The sequence below is a fragment of the Podarcis bocagei genome, assembly GCF_964188305.1.
Source record: "Podarcis bocagei genome assembly, chromosome: 10".
In the NCBI taxonomy this organism is placed as follows: domain Eukaryota; kingdom Metazoa; phylum Chordata; class Lepidosauria; order Squamata; family Lacertidae; genus Podarcis; species Podarcis bocagei.
The window spans coordinates 25750803-25768275 of NC_138135.1; the positions used below are offsets into that span (position 1 = coordinate 25750803).

The 17473-nt window shown below is 43.8% G+C and overlaps 1 protein-coding gene across 3 annotated transcripts in view; it reads right to left on the reverse strand.

Annotated features, from left to right (window-relative positions):
* The window catches only part of SVOPL (SVOP like), a 34723-nt gene that overhangs the window by 3402 nt on the left and 13848 nt on the right, over positions 1-17473 (reverse strand). For all 3 annotated transcript variants that reach the window (XM_081212262.1, XM_081212261.1, XM_081212263.1), the window contains 8 exons: positions 16607-16670; positions 15826-15951; positions 15012-15140; positions 12970-13043; positions 9894-10105; positions 9095-9206; positions 2731-2812; positions 1489-1578 (listed from right to left, as the gene is read on the reverse strand). In XM_081212262.1, the coding sequence (XP_081068388.1) occupies positions 1489-1578; positions 2731-2812; positions 9095-9206; positions 9894-10105; positions 12970-13043; positions 15012-15140; positions 15826-15951; positions 16607-16670 (889 nt within the window). The remainder of the gene's footprint in view (positions 1-1488; positions 1579-2730; positions 2813-9094; positions 9207-9893; positions 10106-12969; positions 13044-15011; positions 15141-15825; positions 15952-16606; positions 16671-17473) is intronic.

The window sequence follows — 17473 nt, forward strand, 5'->3', positions numbered from 1 at the left end:
CATGGACCAGAGCACGCCAAGCACTCCTGTCTTCCACTGCCTCCCGCAGTTTGGTCAAACTCATACTGGCAGCTTCGAGAACACTATCCAACCATCTCGTCCTCTATCGTCCCCTTCTCCTTGTGCCCTCCATCTTTCCCAACATCAGGGTCTTTTCCAGGGAGTCTTCTCTTCTCATGAGGTGGCCAAAGTATTGGAGCCTCAGCTTCAGGATCTGTCCTTCCAGTGAGCACTCAGGGCTGATTTCCTTCAGAATGGATAGGTTTGATCTTATTGCAGTCCATGGGACTCTCAAGAGTCTCCTCCAGCACCATAATTCAAAAGCATCAATTCTCCGGCGATCAGCCTTCTTTATGGTCCAGCTCTCACTTCCATACATCACTACTGGGAAAACCATAGTTTTTACTATACGGACCTTTGTTGGCAACGTGATGTCTCTACTTTTTAAGATGCTGTCTAGGTTTCTCATTGCTTTTCTCCCAAGAAGCAGGCGTCTTTTAATTTCGTGGCTGCTGTCACCATCTGCAGTGATCATGGAGCCCAAGAAAGTAAAATCTCTCACTGCCTCCATTTCTTCCCCTTCTATTTGCCAGGAGGTGATGGGCCCAGTGGCCATGATCTTTGTTTTTTTGATGTTGAGCTTCAGACCATATTTTGCGCTCTCCTCTTTCACCCTCATTAAAAGGTTCTTTAATTCCTCCTCACTTTCTGCCATCAAGGTTATGTCACAGTACTCTTCCCATTTGAAATTTTCAGCAACTGGTACCTGGAGGCGGCTTTAATCTAGGATTATTTTAACATATATGGTGATAGATGGTGTTGCAACATGTAGTTGTTGGGAATACAATAGTACTACTCTAGCTTAGGGGCCCTCTAGACCAGTGTTCCCCAACCTTGGGTCTCCAGCTGTTTTTGGACTACAACTCCCATCATCCCTCACTAGCAAGACCAGTGGTCAAGGATGATGGGAATTGTAGTCCAAAAACAGCTGGAGACCCAAGGTTGGGGAACATTGCTCTAGACATCATTTTTTAATTGCATGTCCATGGTGATTTGTGCTCGTGATGCTATCGGGGTCATGCATGATTCCTCTTTCAATACTGTTTGTGTGGCAAAGGTTTCAGGGCGGCTATACTACTTCATTTGCAATCAGTGCACATCTCATTACTTGTAACTTTTTATATTATGAATGTTCTGGTTTGTTTTCTGCCCCACTTTTGTTGCACCATAGCCCTTCCAGGCAGGGTAGCATTGGAAAAGCATCACAGAACAACTAATAATGCAGCATAAACACACTACTATTGTGTCAAGAACTTATTGGGGAATACACTTGCACTAAAACAGCAGTCTGGAGGTACCCTTTGAAGATCCTCCAAAAGCAAGACTAGCTTGACAAAGGTCAACATTAGCTTTGGTATCATCCTCTTAGGTCAGAAACCAAAGAATCGAAACAATATATTTAAGTAACTTTATTGAAAGTCAACTTACCTGGGCTATAAAAGGTGCCACCATAGCACCAATACGACATACAGAACCACTAGTGCCAAGGCCAACAGCTCTCATGATAGTTGGATAAACCTGTAATACAGTAATATATAATTCAAGATCAGATCTATAGTATAGACTGAAGGAAAGGGAAACTGGGAAACTGTCAACTGAGCATCTATTGTGGGTCTCAGAGTTTAGGTGGCCGTTGACCCAGAGATGGTATCTGCAGAAGATTCTATTGACAATGTTGTAAAAGATACTGCTTTTAAAAATTGGCAGAATCCAGTGAAAAATAAGGCTTTTTTATTTAAAAAAGCCCCATTAATTTAAATGAGAAAATACAATATGCTTAATTTTTGTGCCCATTTAGTTTACAAAGGCTAATAATGAAAGCAATGAAAGCTAAACACTGCTGTTTGGAAATATAAAAATGTTGAATTTTCTTGGTTAGTGTTTTGTTACTTGGACATTTCAAATATTTTCTTGGACAGCAAAAAATGATAAAATGTCCAACTTCAGGTTTCCAGATGTTGAAGGAGGGGTTTTTTGTCTTAACCCCCCCCCTCCCACAAAAAACTAATGCCAAAATCAGCCTCAGCAATTCACTTCTGGGCTTCAGATATGCATGAGAACAGGTGACTCAAAGTGGAAGATTATAAATTATTCCATACTTATCTAACGTAGATTTTCTTATGTCAGCCTCTGAAGAACAGAGTAGCATTTACTACCGAGCAAGAGTTGGTCTGAGGTGGTTCTTCTGCTGCAAACCAACTTTATGAGCTGCTAAATCATTTGTTCATGTATGCAATATAAGCATACAATACTCTGTTAAATCACAAAAAGGAGTGGAACTGTAGTTAATGTGTGGATAAGACTATCCTTCATTGGTAAGCATGGTGCTGTTCATTCAAGCACCACTGCCTTTACTCATTAAGAAAGGAAGTATCATTTGGTCAGGTGCTGCTCATGCATATCAACACCATCCAAATCCCAGGAACTGAACAGAGATATTTTTAGCTGTGCACTGCCTGCTTGCTCCTTCCAGCTACCCAGCTAAGGCTTCAACCCCATACTCACTCAGCGTGGGAGTCTCACTGGATTAAATGATACTTACTTCTAAGTAAATATGCACTGAGCTGAATTGTCAATCTACATTTCCCATTTATTATGGAAAGCTATGATGAAAGACATCTGTTGTGTGTTCCTCCCCTTCCACAATTCACGGGTTCAAAAGCATCTCACCTCCGCTGTATAAATGTAGATGGTGTTGAAATTTGCAGAAACCAAGGCACGCAACATGAAGAGGAAACCAATGAGGCCCGAGCTGGTTAGAAAAGGAAGAAAGAGGACGCATGGGGAAATTCACATCATTATCCAGCATTTGATTTGAGGTCCTAGATTGTACGTCGTACCAAGAATTCCATAAAGGGGGGTTTTATATGAATAACTTCAAAAGTGACGACCTTTTTCAAAGACAGCACACAGGAGAGAATGGATGCTTGGAGCAATTGTGCGTGGGCATCCTTAGAATAAGCAGAGCCACTTAGACTCTCCCACAGCAAGTAATGGTAGTTGTGGTGCCCAGAAAGTCTGTTTGCGCCTGGATGAGAGCTGGGAGGGAACGGAGAGAGAATGGGAAGGATCCCTCTGAAACGCTTTAAAAAGATTGGAAGCCTTTTTGTGGTTCTAGTCTGCTCCAAGGGAACCCTGACATTTCCTGTTGCTTTTTATGCGTTTTCAGATTCAGAGATTAATTCAGGGATGAAAAGCCTACAGCTCTCTCGATGTCGCTGGAGCTGAAATTACATCAGTCTCAGCATGGTTGATTATCAGGGATGATGGGAGTTGTAGTCCAACAGCACCTGGAGAGGCCCCACAACTTCTCTGTTTTAATATGATCTAAGCTGCCTGTGGTGTATTTAAATGGAAGGTTGGGATATAAACAGTTTATATCAGGCTTCCTCAAACTCGGCCCTCCAGATGTTTTAAAACTACAATTCCCATCATCCCTGACCATGGGAGTTGTAGGCCAAAAACATCTGGAGGGCCAAGTTTGAGGAAACCTGGTTTAAACAAATAAATACGTAGCTTGCAGTCTTATCACAAGCCAATCACACACATCCCTGGCCATATACTACTAGAATGTGTGATCAAGGGTCTCAGCAAAATAACTGTGCTCAAAAACATGCCTTATATAATGAGTCAGAACATTTGTCTATTGCTTGGTATTGCCTACACAAGGCTCTACTACAGGGACTGGCAATGGCTGTCCATGTTTTGAGACAGGATCGTCTCCCAGCTCTACCTACGGATGCTGGGAATTGAACCCAGGAACCTACAGCATGCAAAACGGATGTTCTGCTCTGAGCAATGGCCTTTTACCCTATCAACAGAAATGTGGCATCTTCCCAAGAGTTTCCACAGTGGCGTAGCGTGGGTTGTCAGCACCCGGGGCAAGGCAAGTAATTTGCGCCCCCTAACCCGTGGATTTGCGCCTCCTAACCCTACCCCCCAGATGTTGCGCCCAGTGCAGCCGCCCCCCCTGCACCCCCCACGCTATGCCACTGCGTTTCCAGAAGATACATTCTGTCCTCACCTAGAGTTTATTGTTCTTTTTACAAAAAAGTTAAAACAAAAATAATACGCGAAATCCTTCTGTAAAAGCTAACAATGCTATCCTGAAAAATCCCGGTTACATAAAAAACAAAAAACAAACAAACCTTGGAAAGGGCTTCCTAAAAGAACAAACGCTTGGCACCACCCTAATCTCCCGGCGGAGTGCATTCCAATGTGCTCACCGTGTGCCTAAACTCTAGAACAAAGACCTGGATGTTCCAAGCGCCAATGCAATCCGACTGGTTTGAATGAGCCAAGTCACAAGAGACACATACATTTGCAGAGAGCGCATAAAAAAAAAAGATATTCTAGCAGATGGGCATTTGCTGCTGCCCTGGACCCTCCACCAAATATGACCTATCCTGTATCCCAAATCATTCCCAGAACTCTATAAAAATAGGGGATTTGAGCTATAGTATCCTAGCATATAATGTATGGGGTGTTAGGGGAGGGGTAGTAGATACTAAAGCTTTGATGTCCGATGCAGTTACTCAAACCTCTCCTTAGAAGAAGCAGAAAACCAGTATATAGCTATATCTCCAGCTCTAGCTCTGCATATATATAGATATAGATATAGATATAGATATAGATATAGATATAGATATAGATATAGATATAGATATAGATATAGATATAGATATAGATATAGATATAGATATAGATATAGATATAGATATAGATATAGATACCTGATTCGTCTGCACCACTGAAACAACATAATTCATTTTTGTTTGTGACATATTTTCTCCCCCCCCCTCTCTCTCTCTCCTCCCTCTCATAATAACAAGAAGGTTTATTGCAAGTTTATGTAAGTCAAGCAATTAACCAAGATTAAAGTCTTGGTATTAATCAGCTGGTACACTTTGTTCACCCTGGCATCCTCAAACATCCTCCACTGGCACAAACACCCTTCATTGCCAGGAGCTGCATGCTGGAGCAAAACTGGTTTGAAGTTCACGCTGCTTCGTCACATAATTTTAGAGTGGCCATATTGACTCAGCCCATAGTTTAGGCTCACTGCCTAGAGTAAAGAGAGAAACTATAAGCTTCCTAGACATTGCATGTAAAGGTACCCCTGACCGTTAGGTCCAGTTGTGGACGACTCTGGGGTTGCGCGCTCATCTCGCTCTATAGGCCAAGGGAGCCAGCATACAGCTTCCGGATCATGTGGCCAGCATGACTAAGCAGCTTCTTGCGAACCAGAGCAGCGCACAGAAATGCCATTTACCTTCCTCTCTGGAGTGGTACCTATTTATCTACTTGCACTTTGACATGCTTTCGAACTGCTAGGTTGGCAGGAGCAGGCACTGAACAACAGGAGCTCACCCCGTCGCGGGGATTCGAACCACCAACCTTCTGATCAGCAAGCTCTAGGCTCTGTGGTTTAGACCACAGCGCCACCCGGGTCCCCCTGCCTTTGCTGTAGGAAACTGTAATGTATATTTATTAGAAGGCAAAACTGGACGTTATCTGGCAAATGAAAGTTTCCAAACCATCTTTTGTTGAGCTAATGGAGGTGCAAGAGGCCTTTACTATAAAAGCTTGCCCACTTTTGAGCATTATTTGAACATGACCGGAGGTGTCCACACCTGCATCCATTTGTATATACGTGGCAACTTTGGTCTTTTCTGGTCATACCACCAGGCCTTCTCCCTACCTTAGTTTCTTCCCCACAGGTAAGGAAGGAGAAATTCAGGGGAAGAGAAGGAGAAATGTGATGTCAATCAAGTAATGTGTACAAAAATGTGTTTGTTGGGATAAAATGTGCTTTAAAGTAAAGTGCATATATTTGGTGAAAATAACAGACAAAAGTGCTTGCAAAGCTGAGTTTGTTGGGAGAAATGTGCACTCAAAACTGGTGAATTTTCATGAGCAGTTGTTTTTAATCACAATCTGATGTAGAGATGTGCAGAGAACCAAATTGAAGAAAAAATGAGAAGCTGAGAGAAACAAAGATTGACAGATGGGCCCATTGCTAGTCATAGGGAAAGGCTGTGGGAAGGAGGAGTTCTTAACCTCTTCCAAATGTGCCCGTTTTTCTCAGCAAATGTCCCCCAAGGTCATTCTACGGCCCTGTCTAGGCTTACTTCTGGTTTCAGAAGTTAACTGGGGAGAAAATTAACTAAAAACAACTGAGGGGTTGCTGTGCAGGGGAGAATTGGCAGGACCGCAAGGGCTAAGCACTCTCTCCTGCCTGCTGAATCTCGTCTGCAAATCCTCTCCTACATTAGCATTGAGAACCCTGAATTTCCCCCATGAATTATAGTTCTGTCACATTTGTAGGTGCATTAACTCCAGGATTCCCCCTGTTTGGTGACCTCCTGCAACCCTCAAGATGCCAGTTACAGTCAGCTGGAGTCTGCTAAAGTCCTAGATCAGCCTTTGCCAAATTGGCGCCCTCTGGGTCTGATGAGCGCTGCAGTCAAATACATCTGCAGGGCATCCGGTTGGCAGCAGTGGCTGTTCTGGATCAAGCTCTCTGCGGCATGCTATGTTGGTAAGGAAGCACATTGCTGAGTTTCTGCAGGCGCCGGAGCATCCGCGCTGCAGATAGCTCTTGTCATCTTTAACCCTGAACAACTAGGAAGAGTGTAGTTCCTGAAATAGCAATGGCCATTCTGCTAGGGAGGGATGAAAGTGAGTTGCATTTTCAGAATTAACCGACTAGCACACAGAGTGTAGACAGCAACCGGGGCAGGAAAGGTGTGAGGTGCAGTGCAAACAGGACTGTTTAATTTTTTATTATTTTTTTAAATAATATTTATTGAGAATTTTAAGATTACAAAGAAACAAAGAAAAAAAGAAAGAAGGAAAAAACTAGTAACATTTAAACAATACGAATAAATAAAAAAACAAGGTCAAAAACAAAAACAAAACAAAACACATAATACATCAAGATCAAAAAGCAAAAATAGACAAAAAAATTAAAAACAAATCCAATATTCCCAAATCATTAACTGTCATTATCTTGTTTCATCGACCTCCTCACACCTCCCTTTTTTGTATTCTAGTTGTTAATTATCTCAGCAAATCCTTTCCATCTTTCATAATATTCTGTCATTAAATGACCTTAATCTATTTTAACCTTATCTTACCATAAAAGGCCCTAAAATTTAAAACTTAAATCTTATTTATACCAAATTCTCTTAACCATGACATATTATGACATAATTCTTTTTAACATTTCTGCTAAACCAAATAATTTCATTCCAACATTTTTCCAATACTCTTTACTTTTACAAGATTTTCCTAAATAAATTGTTTAAAACTTTCTTCCAATCTTCATCCAACGTCTCTTTCTCCTGGTCTCGGGTTTTGTCAGTCCTTTCTATCCCATCCATCTAGTCCATCAACCTGGTAACCTTATATCCGAGGCCCTTGGATCTCTTCCATGTCCCATCCGCAGATCTTCTTCATATTTATACCTGTGCTTTACTTTGTCTTCTGTTCCTTTCACTTGGGGAGACTCCTGCTTGACAATGTTTTTGTCCCTTCTCGACAGATCAGCCCCTTTTCCAAAGTCAACACTGAACTCCATGTGGTATTTAAAAGCATGTTTCAAAGTCCCTCCATAGTTAAGGGCCCGCACAACTCCGAACGCCTCCCGGCCCAAAGCCAGACCTGAAAGGTCAAAATATCCCTGCATAGGGGGGTCTATCCAGCCCCCCATCTCCAAACCAAACAGAACTCTGTCTCTCCAAATCTGGCTTCCTCCAGGTTCATTCGTCAAGTCCAACAACTCATGTTCCTGCTGGGCCACAGTTCCCTCCATCTCTGCCTCACTAGGTCCAGCAACAACCTCCTCCCTCATCTGATCTGTCAAAGCACACTCCTGAGTTAATTCCTGAGTGGGTTCTATATAAGTGCCCACTGCCTGTCCAAACTTTCCGATCCCAACAGTCATCAAATCCATCTTCTCATGTAACTGTTCCAATAAAGCACTTGTCTTACAAAAGGCCAACACCAGAGCCTCCAAGTACATTGTTGAAGGTCAGAGTCTGTTCCCACGATCTTAATCTATTACAGCTGCAAAGCTCCCCAGTTCGAATTTAATAACAGTTTCACAAGCTCCCTCTAGGGGGGAAAGCTTCTATTTGTATCCATCTCTCTCTCTCTCTCTCTCTCTCTCTCTCTCTCTCTCTCTCTCTCTCTCTCTCTTTTTAAAGCAAATCTAACAACAAAGTTTCCTTTTTCAGATATTTTGTTCCTTTTAGATGCGAAGGGGAACAATGAAATCAATATGTTTCTCTTCTCTTAACTACCTGTCAAAGACGTTTGTCTATAGTCAATGAACTTCCTGAAGACGTCTGTCCTGACACCCCGCTCCCAGGTTCAGGACGGTGGAGAATTACTTTTCTTTGCTTGTCTTCTGCAAGTTTAATCAGTCCAGAAAAAGTTCCCCCCTCTTCTCCTGCTTCCAAGGGGGCTTCAGTAATTTTAAATGATGAAAATTGATCCTTTACAAACGATTTTCTAAGCTCTAGCTTGCCGTGTCTTTGCTTCACTCTATTTACAAAAAGCGGAAGGCAGACTTCCTGTTTAGACCTTCCCGCTTCAGTGCCAAATTAAAAGAAATTTCTTAATCCAATTTTCCGTTCTACTCACGGACAGTTATTTAAGCTCCAATTGTCCACAGGAAAAAGCCAGCGCTCTCCGGCAACAGCAATGCGGCTTCACTCCGTGAAAGAAGCAGTCGATTCAAGGCACCGCGCCGCTCACCTCACGTCGCTCCGGAACCCCGAAATCGGCTTTCCCCGTGAGTAGAGGGGGCGCAAAGGTGCCAGCCGAATCCCACGTCCACAGGCTTCTTCCGCCTGTGGTTTTTGATGGGTCTCCGCCTCGCCGTGGCAGTTCAGACCCTGTTTTCCACAGAGCGGATTCCTCCCGATCGGAGGAAATCCGCCATTGCCAGAGGCACCAACCCGGAAGTCGCAAACAGAACTGTTTAAATCTTACTTAGCACACACACACCCCACCTGAAAACACTTACGTTGAAGTGCATATATTGAGCAGGAGGAAGAACACGGCAGTGCATCCCATGGTGATTGTCAGGCTGAGACGCCTTCCCAGAAAATTGATGCCCAGAATGTTTAGAGGATTTACTGGAAAACAAGAAAGGGGAGAGGGGAGAACGTCAGGCTGCAGAATCAAATGACCCGACTGAGCTATTATGCTGTGTTTATACCTGCCCCACTCCAGCCTCAGGGAAGACACTTTCAACAGCTACTGTACTTGCTTTATTACTTCTCTGTGATTACTGGGAATGTTTTGGACATATACACTACCGGAGTTAATGGGGGGAAAGGAAAAGTGGCAAAAGGGCCACAGATTTATTTTCTTGAGAGCGCATTGAAAAGGGAAATGGAGACATGGTCCCAGTCACAGCGTCTCTGGCCTAATAATGTGTGAGGTGGGACAGTACAAACTTAAACCAACAATGCTCTGGATTAAAAATGGCCACAACTTTATCGTGCAGCCAGCCTTTTAAATGTTGCAATGATGGTAGCTAGTGAAAATAAAAAGTAAATTAGCCCTCCCTGTACACTTCCTAAGATTCCTTTGTGTGGGTCTGTAGCTCCTGTTCTGTGACCTTTAGAACAGAGGTGGGAAGATGTAGCCCTCCAGATTCTGTTGGACCACAACTCCCATCATTCCTGACTGCTGGCCATTCTGGCTGGGGCTGATGGGAGCTGGAGTCCAGTATTATCTGGAGGGCCACAGCTTCTCTGCCTCTGCTTTAGAGATTTACCCACACCCTGTTTTTAAATAGATAGAGCAGGAGACGTTACATGCGATCTCTCCAATTGTGCTGATGATCATGATCTGGTAATCAGATGGGGCGAAGTGATGACAGAGGCACGGGCTGTGGATCTCCTCGGAATAATCCCCCAACTCATCCCCTTTGCTGGTTCCTCCTCCCCCTGCGGCACAAACCAGATTCTTCTCCAGCAACTCTGCACTGGCCAGGATGATACCATAATAAGCAAAGGATATCCCAAGCCTATGAAAAAGAGGGGGAAATGTTAGAAAGGAGAGGAATTGAGGGCATTGCGACAGCAATTAAGCCAGTTAATAACACGCAGAGCTTAACTACTGTGGGATCTGAAAATAATTGCAATTCATAAAACAGCTCTGTGCTACAATATGGAAACAAGGCCTGTTATTAAATTACACCTCTGGAGCACTTTTAAACAATTATAAATAAATCCTAGTTCCATTGTAGTAGATGCCGAAATGTTAAATTCTTCAACCTAGTGATTATCTCACGGATGTTCAATATCACCACCTGAATGGAGTATTTTAAAAGGATATGAAGCGGGGGGAGGGGGTTGGGGAACAAACATCACAACTAGAAAGAGACCTGTTAAAGTGATGTCTAAAATGTATAATATGTTATTGGAATGGGAGACAAAGGATTAACAAGTGAAATCTTCAATGATACACTGGGCAAGAGATATTGGTCATAATAGAAATGGAAGAATGGGAATGTTTATGGAACGTAGATATAAGATTTACAGCATGTTATAGTTTAAGAGAAGACTATATGAAAATGTTTTATAGATGGTAGCTAACACCTAGTAGATTGGCAAAAATGTATAAATCCAAATCAAATATGTGCTGGAAATGTAAAGAGAAAGAAGGTACCTTTTTCATATGTGGTGGTCTTGTAATAAAGTTAAAGCTTACTGGGAAATGATATATAATGAACTGAAAAAGATGTTTAAGATAACATTTATTTTAAAAAACCCAGAAGCTTTTCTTTTCGGAATTATGGGATCAGAACTACCTAAGCAGTATAGAAATTTATTTATGTATGCAACCACTGCTGCAAGAATGTTATTTGCCCAATAATGGAAGGAAGAAGAGGCCCCGACGAGAGAAGAATAGATACAGAAGTTAATGGACTGCACAGAAATGGTGAAACTAACCGGGAAAGTAATCTGAACATCTGAAGAAGTGTGCATGCACACAAAAGCTTATACCCAGAGCAAACTTAGTTGGCCTCTAAGGTGCTACTGGACAATTTTTAAATTTTTTTTAAATTTATATCGAGAGAATAAGAAATCAAGATAACATTTATTTATTTTTAGAAAGGAGTAGAAATGGTTTATTGAGTATTTGCAAACCAATTATAAACAGATTAAGACATTGGCAGGTTTAATGAAAAAACCTGCAGTTTCAAAAGGAGGGGAAAGCAACATCCAAACACCCAGAAACATGTTGCCCTTCCCTGCTCCTTGCTTGCACAAGGCTTTGAATGTGCTAGCGGCCTGAAGGCAGTGATAGGCTGGATGAGACAGACATACTCTGGGTGGCTGGTTCTCCTGCCCAGAAATCAGGAGGGCAACCTGTTGCACTCCCCTAGAGAAACCTACGGCCTAAAGGAACAGATATGTAGCCTGAGAATGCTCCTCAGTTAAGATCTGTCAGTAGAGGACCAAGTGGTTTGGGTGGCAAGAAGTGCTTACATCCATCTCCAGCCGGTTTTGCTAGCTATGGCCATTCCTGGACAGCCTGGCATCATGTTCTGGTGACGTCCCCCTTGAAGCACTGCCATATACTCTGTGCAGGCCTGCCTGCAAACATAATTTGGAAGCTACAGCTGGTGCAAAATGCAGCTGCTGAGTGGGGCAGCAGGTTGGGACCATGCGCTACCAATCTTAAAAACATTGATCTGACTACTCATGAGCTACCAGGTGCAATTCAAGATGTGCAAATGCTTTGGGGCCAAAGTACTTTGAAAATTCTCTCCCCCAATATCAACTAGCTCTGGCCTTAAGATCCATGGGGGGGGGGGAGTTGCTGGTGGTTCTGCTGATGGGGGTGGTCCAGGGGGCAGGGCCCACAGCAGGGCCTTCTCTGTGGCAGCTCCCCATTTATTACAATTCTATGGTTCTATGAAATTCCTCCTGGGTAGAGGTGAAATGTTACATGCAATGTCTATGTATGTGAATCTATCTATGCATGGACATATAACTCTCTTACAGGTTTACACTTCTACATGAAGACTGTATAACACATCAGCTCTAAATGTCTTGATCATTGGACACTGAATAGTCTATTGGAGCAGAATTTTGAACATATGGCCAGATTGGCAAAGGTTCTGTTCACATGCTAGCATGTATTGGGGATTCTACCAAGACTAAGTCCCTCTTCTAGTTCCCTCCACCCTGAACCCATGAGCCACTTTTTAGACAGATGAGCAAAAAACCCCAACTTGAGCAATGAAGGGACTGGGAGTCCAATGACAGGTTGCAACACTGCAAGATAAAGCAAGCTCATTTTGCCCCAAATGCATGGACAGGTTTGCTGTGTACGTACCACTATGTCTCACAGCTATAACAATGCATTTAGCAGAATTCAGTGTGTGTGGGCATGTGGGCATGTTTAAACAGCTAAATGACATGTCCAAGAAAGATCATGGACTGAATTTCTGGCAAGCAGCGGTTGCACTGTAATTCTATACAATAGCACCATTTCAAAGGATCTAGACATATACAAGTGCTTCTCATACAGTCTTATAATCTGTTTTGTATTCATCTTTTATCCACATTTACTTTCCCAAATTATAAAAGAGAGAGAGAAAGCAATAGATTTAAAGTGGAATGTCATTAGCTGCAATTCTGGTCCCTCTGCCTGCAACACAGAGGCAGCTGGCAGAATATAGTCCTTTTCATGAAATGGGGAAAAAAGGGAATTGTGAGTTCAATTACCATAACCAATTTTCTCCCATTCTGACTGACTAGTTTCTGAATAATAGCTTTGATCCTTAGGCTGCATCTGAGTCTACTCCCTTGACCGATTCCATCGATTTCAATTTGCTTATGCATTGTCATCTGAAAGAAGCAAATCAAACACATTTACCATATAATCCATAATTGCAAAGTGGTCCGTAAGTACTTGGGATCCATTAGGTCTTTGAACCTACCCCTTCTTTCCTGAAAAGAATGGAAAAGGAACAGCATGAAACACATTGGGAATGTGTGGCTGAAGCCCTGAAGTCTGCAATTCTGAAGCCCCAAGCTTGGAGGCAGTTTCGGGGTAGAGTCCATGTCATCTAGCAAAGTGGAAAGATTTGTGGAGGATGTATCTGTCAACAGCAATTAGCCATGACAACAAAATATACAGAGATAGCATACTTTTGTATACCAGGTGCTGGAGACAAAGGGCAGGGTGTCAGGGAACGGCAGGGCTGTGGCAGAGTGGAACGGCAAGTTTGTGGCGGAGTCGGAGGACCCAGGCAAGGGGACCAGCGATTTATGGGATGTGCAAGGCAGGAGCCAGAGGAGAAGGGAGAGTCAGGACAGTTCGAGTAAGGCACACAGGACATGATGGAGGAAGAAGGGATGGTTCAGGCGAGAGACAGGTCCCACCACCTCCTAGAACTAGGAGGGGCTTGAAAAGGGAAGAGCAGCAATGACTTCCCTGCAGGAGAAGTCTCAGAGGAGAGCATGTAAGCCAGAAGAGGGGAGGGGCCCTACTGTTGCTGCAACTGCTCTGTAGGGCTCAGACCTGTGGGCCACTGCCTAAAGGCTAGAAGTAGTAGTAGAAGAAGGGTTTGGATTTGATATACCGCTTTATCACTACCCGAAGGAGTCTCAAAGCGGCTAACAATCTCCTTTCCCTTCCTCCCCCACAACAAACACTCTGTGAGGTGAGTGGGGCTGAGAGACTTCAGAGAAGTGTGACTAGCCCAAGGTCACCCAGCAGCTGCATGTGGAGGAGCAGAGATGCAAACCCAGTTCACCAGATTACGAGTCCACCACTCTTAACCACTACACCACACTGGCTCTGTAGAAGCGTATGCGTGTTTGTGGAGCACCAGGGAAGCTGCTGTGTTTCTCTTGCGCTTCTTCCTCATCTGGGACTGGCCCTGATACAGGGGAAGGACATCATCTCTGTGTCCTGTCTATGAGCACCCAGAATAAAGCTAAATAAAACTAAGAACCAATGAAATTACCCTAAATCAGTGGTGGGAACCTTCCCCCCCCACCCCCGGATTTAAGTGAGAAGTCCATTGTGGGCTGCAGCCAATGGTAGTTGGCAAGCCAGGCTAGAGCCAAAAGTGTGCGAAGCCAGAACCAAAGGCCACGAGTTTGCAGGATTCTCTCCCCCTCTCTCTGCCTTCCCATTTCCCTTTCCCATATTCTTGGATACACCATCTCTGTGGGCCACATGAAATTATGGTGTGGCCAGCATGCAGCTTGTGGGTCAATTTCCCCAATCTATTTTCAAAAACAAAAACAAACCACATCTTTCAGTGGGTGGACAATGAGGACTAGCATGGTCCAGTCACGCATTTAGCATAGCCTTCACTCCAGATGCTTTGAACTACAACTCACAGCAGCTCTGCCCATGCTGGTTGGGGCTGATGGGAGTTGTAGCCCAAAGAGTCTGGAGGGCATCAGGTTGCCAAAAGCTGGCTTAGAGGATATGTGAAGCTGCTGACATTCCATGTTTTTCCTTCCCTCACCCTCTTCCTTGTAAACATATAGATTACATTTGGAACAGGAGCTGGCATGCATTGCTGGTTTTTCCACCCTCAGATAGCCATATCCAATACAGTGGTACCTTGGGTTACATACGCTTCAGGTTACAGACTCCGCTAACCCAAAAATAGCATCTCGGGTTAAGAACTTTGCTTCAGGATGAGAACGGAAATCACGCGGCGGCAGCAGGAGGCCCCATCAGCTAAAGTGGTGCTTCAGGTTAAGAACAGTTTCAGGTTAAGAACAGACCTCCGGAACGAATTGAGTACTTAACCCGAGGTACCACTGTACTGCAAAGTACGTAGGTTAACCTATCCAAAGTAAGGAAGGAGGGCATGAAAGGGTTGAGGACTGAGAGGAGCTCCTTGTTTTTTGTCATCTGATCAGTCTGTACCATGGCAGTATTCTGAATCTTACATCAGTGGGTTCTACCAACTTTCCTTCAGGCATAACAGATCGGTTCATTTTAGCAATCCACTGCAGCGTTGCAAGAGCAGCTTTGTCATTCCCGCAAGACACATTATAGCGAGCAGACTCGGGGATAAACTGCAAAGGCAAACAGGTTAGAAAAGTTAAGTGGCGAGCTTCTAGCATCACCTGGCATGTTACAGCCTTCTTGCCAAGTTCTTACTAACATAAAGAGCAGATTGTACTCAGCATCTCTTGCAAGCTTATAGAACTCACAGCAACATTAATGCAAAGACACTGTGTTGGTCAATTCACACCACACTTTTTCCGCCCACGTGAGCGGCAGGTGCACATGGGGACGAGGGTGGACCACACATAATTAGTCAGAAGACGTCCTGGGAAATGTGCTGCTATGATAATGGAATTTGCTGCTGGCTATATCCACAATTTCCAGACCAGATAGGTTTGTCTGACTGGACACAGCCAAAGACTGATCAGATCATCAAGCATGCTCAGGCATTTTACATGACTTAGCCCACAGCAGAATGTAACTGTGTATACTAGTAACTTGGTTAAAATAAAAAAAATTCCTTCCAGTAGCACCTTAAAGACCAACTAAGTTAGTTCTTGGTATGAGCTTTCGTGTGCATGCACACTTCTTCAGATACACTGAAGAAGTGTGCATGCACACGAAAGCTCATACCAAGAACTAACTTAGTTGGTCTTTAAGGTGCTACTGGAAGGAATTTTTTTTATTTTGACTATGGCAGACCAACACGGCTACCTATCTACTACTAGTAACTTGGTTGTAAGTCTTCCAAACCTTAAATGCTAGGAGGAGAGCAATGCCCGGCAAAGAGGCGATTCGTATTAGCCACCGCCACCCAATGGTTGGGTTAACCACTGACGCCAGTCCAATAATTAACAAGGAGCCTGCCAACCAAAACACCTGTCAAATGGGGGGAAAACAGAGGTTAAAACACAAGGTGATGGGATTCTCTTCTCATTATTTGTTTTAGCATCACACAGTCACATCAGCATTCATGATTTCCTCCAAGCTGCTGTTGCCACATAAAATATTATTAAGCAAAGAGATTTAGTTATGCGCTCTGGCTTCCGACTAGGAAACTGTCAATACGGATTTTGATAAAGTAAGCAATGTACTCATCAACTTGGCCCTGGAAGGTTGAATGTCAGCTGCCAGACTTTCTCAGAATGTGATATATGGAGCATCCAATTTGTTGGAGAATAAATTTATTCCCTGGATAAAGGTGCACACATTTCATGATGCAAAGGGTAGCAACACAGATAGACGATGGAGATATTTCACAGACAGAAGTAGGAAATTGTGCAATTCTGGGGCATGTGGAAGCCTTATAGAAAACACAGAAAATCCTGAGGTGATTTTTTTCATATTGAGTCTTTCAAATTTGAGCTGGTGCGCATGTTCAAAAACAGGCCTCATGTGACACACCTGAAGACAACCATAGATGCAAATATACCTGCAGTCACCCAGAACACACAGCTGTGAGCCAGACTGAGCCAAAACAAACTTGCAGCAATTTCCACATTTTGTTTTTCAGTGAGCATAACTTCTAGCTTACCTGCGATAACGGTAACATATAGCCTCGGTATTTTGTAGGCAGAAATTCTGTTTTTATTATAAGCCTAAAGAAGAAGAAGAAGAGAGAGAAAAGTTACAGAGAGTCAAAGAAATATATAAGCCATATCCAAGTTTATTTCCATAGTTCCAGCTGGCCCAATTTGTGATTCTGTGACTGGCAGTGCCTGTTCCTGCATTCTGCTCACTTGGTACGCAATAGTTAGATATGTATAGGAAGATAGCTAGCATCACTCCAGACGTTCTTCAGCAGCTGATTTGGCCTACTGCTAATGTCTGCTCCCTGGACCCACGCCCACTTAAAAAAAAAACATTGACCCAGCACTCCGAGCAGTGCCTGGTAGCTCAACCTAGCCCTCCTTTCAATTTACCCCCAACCTAATATCTTACTGCATCTACAGTGCCCCTATCAGTCTGGGGCATTGTGCGAATTTAAAGATGGCTAGACCCACTCAAGGGACATGGGTGGCGCTGTGGGTTAAACCACAGAGCCTAGGACTTGCTGATCAGAAGGTCAGCGGTTCGAATCCCCGTGACGGGGTGAGCTCCCGTTGCTCGGTCCCTGCTCCTGCCAACCTAGCAGTCTGAAAGCACATCAAAGTGCAAGTAGATAAATAGGTACCGCTCTGGCGGAAAGGTAAACGGCGTTTCCGTGTGCTGCTCTGGTTCGCCAGAAGCGGCTTAGTCATGCTGGCCACATGACCCGGACGCTGTACACCGGCTCCCTTGGCCAATAAAGCGAGATGAGCGCCGCAACCCCAGAGTCGGCCACGACTGGACCTAATGGTCAGGGGTACCTTTACCTTTACCTTAGACCCACTCAAGCCCTGTCGTTAGAGCTTCCAGTATA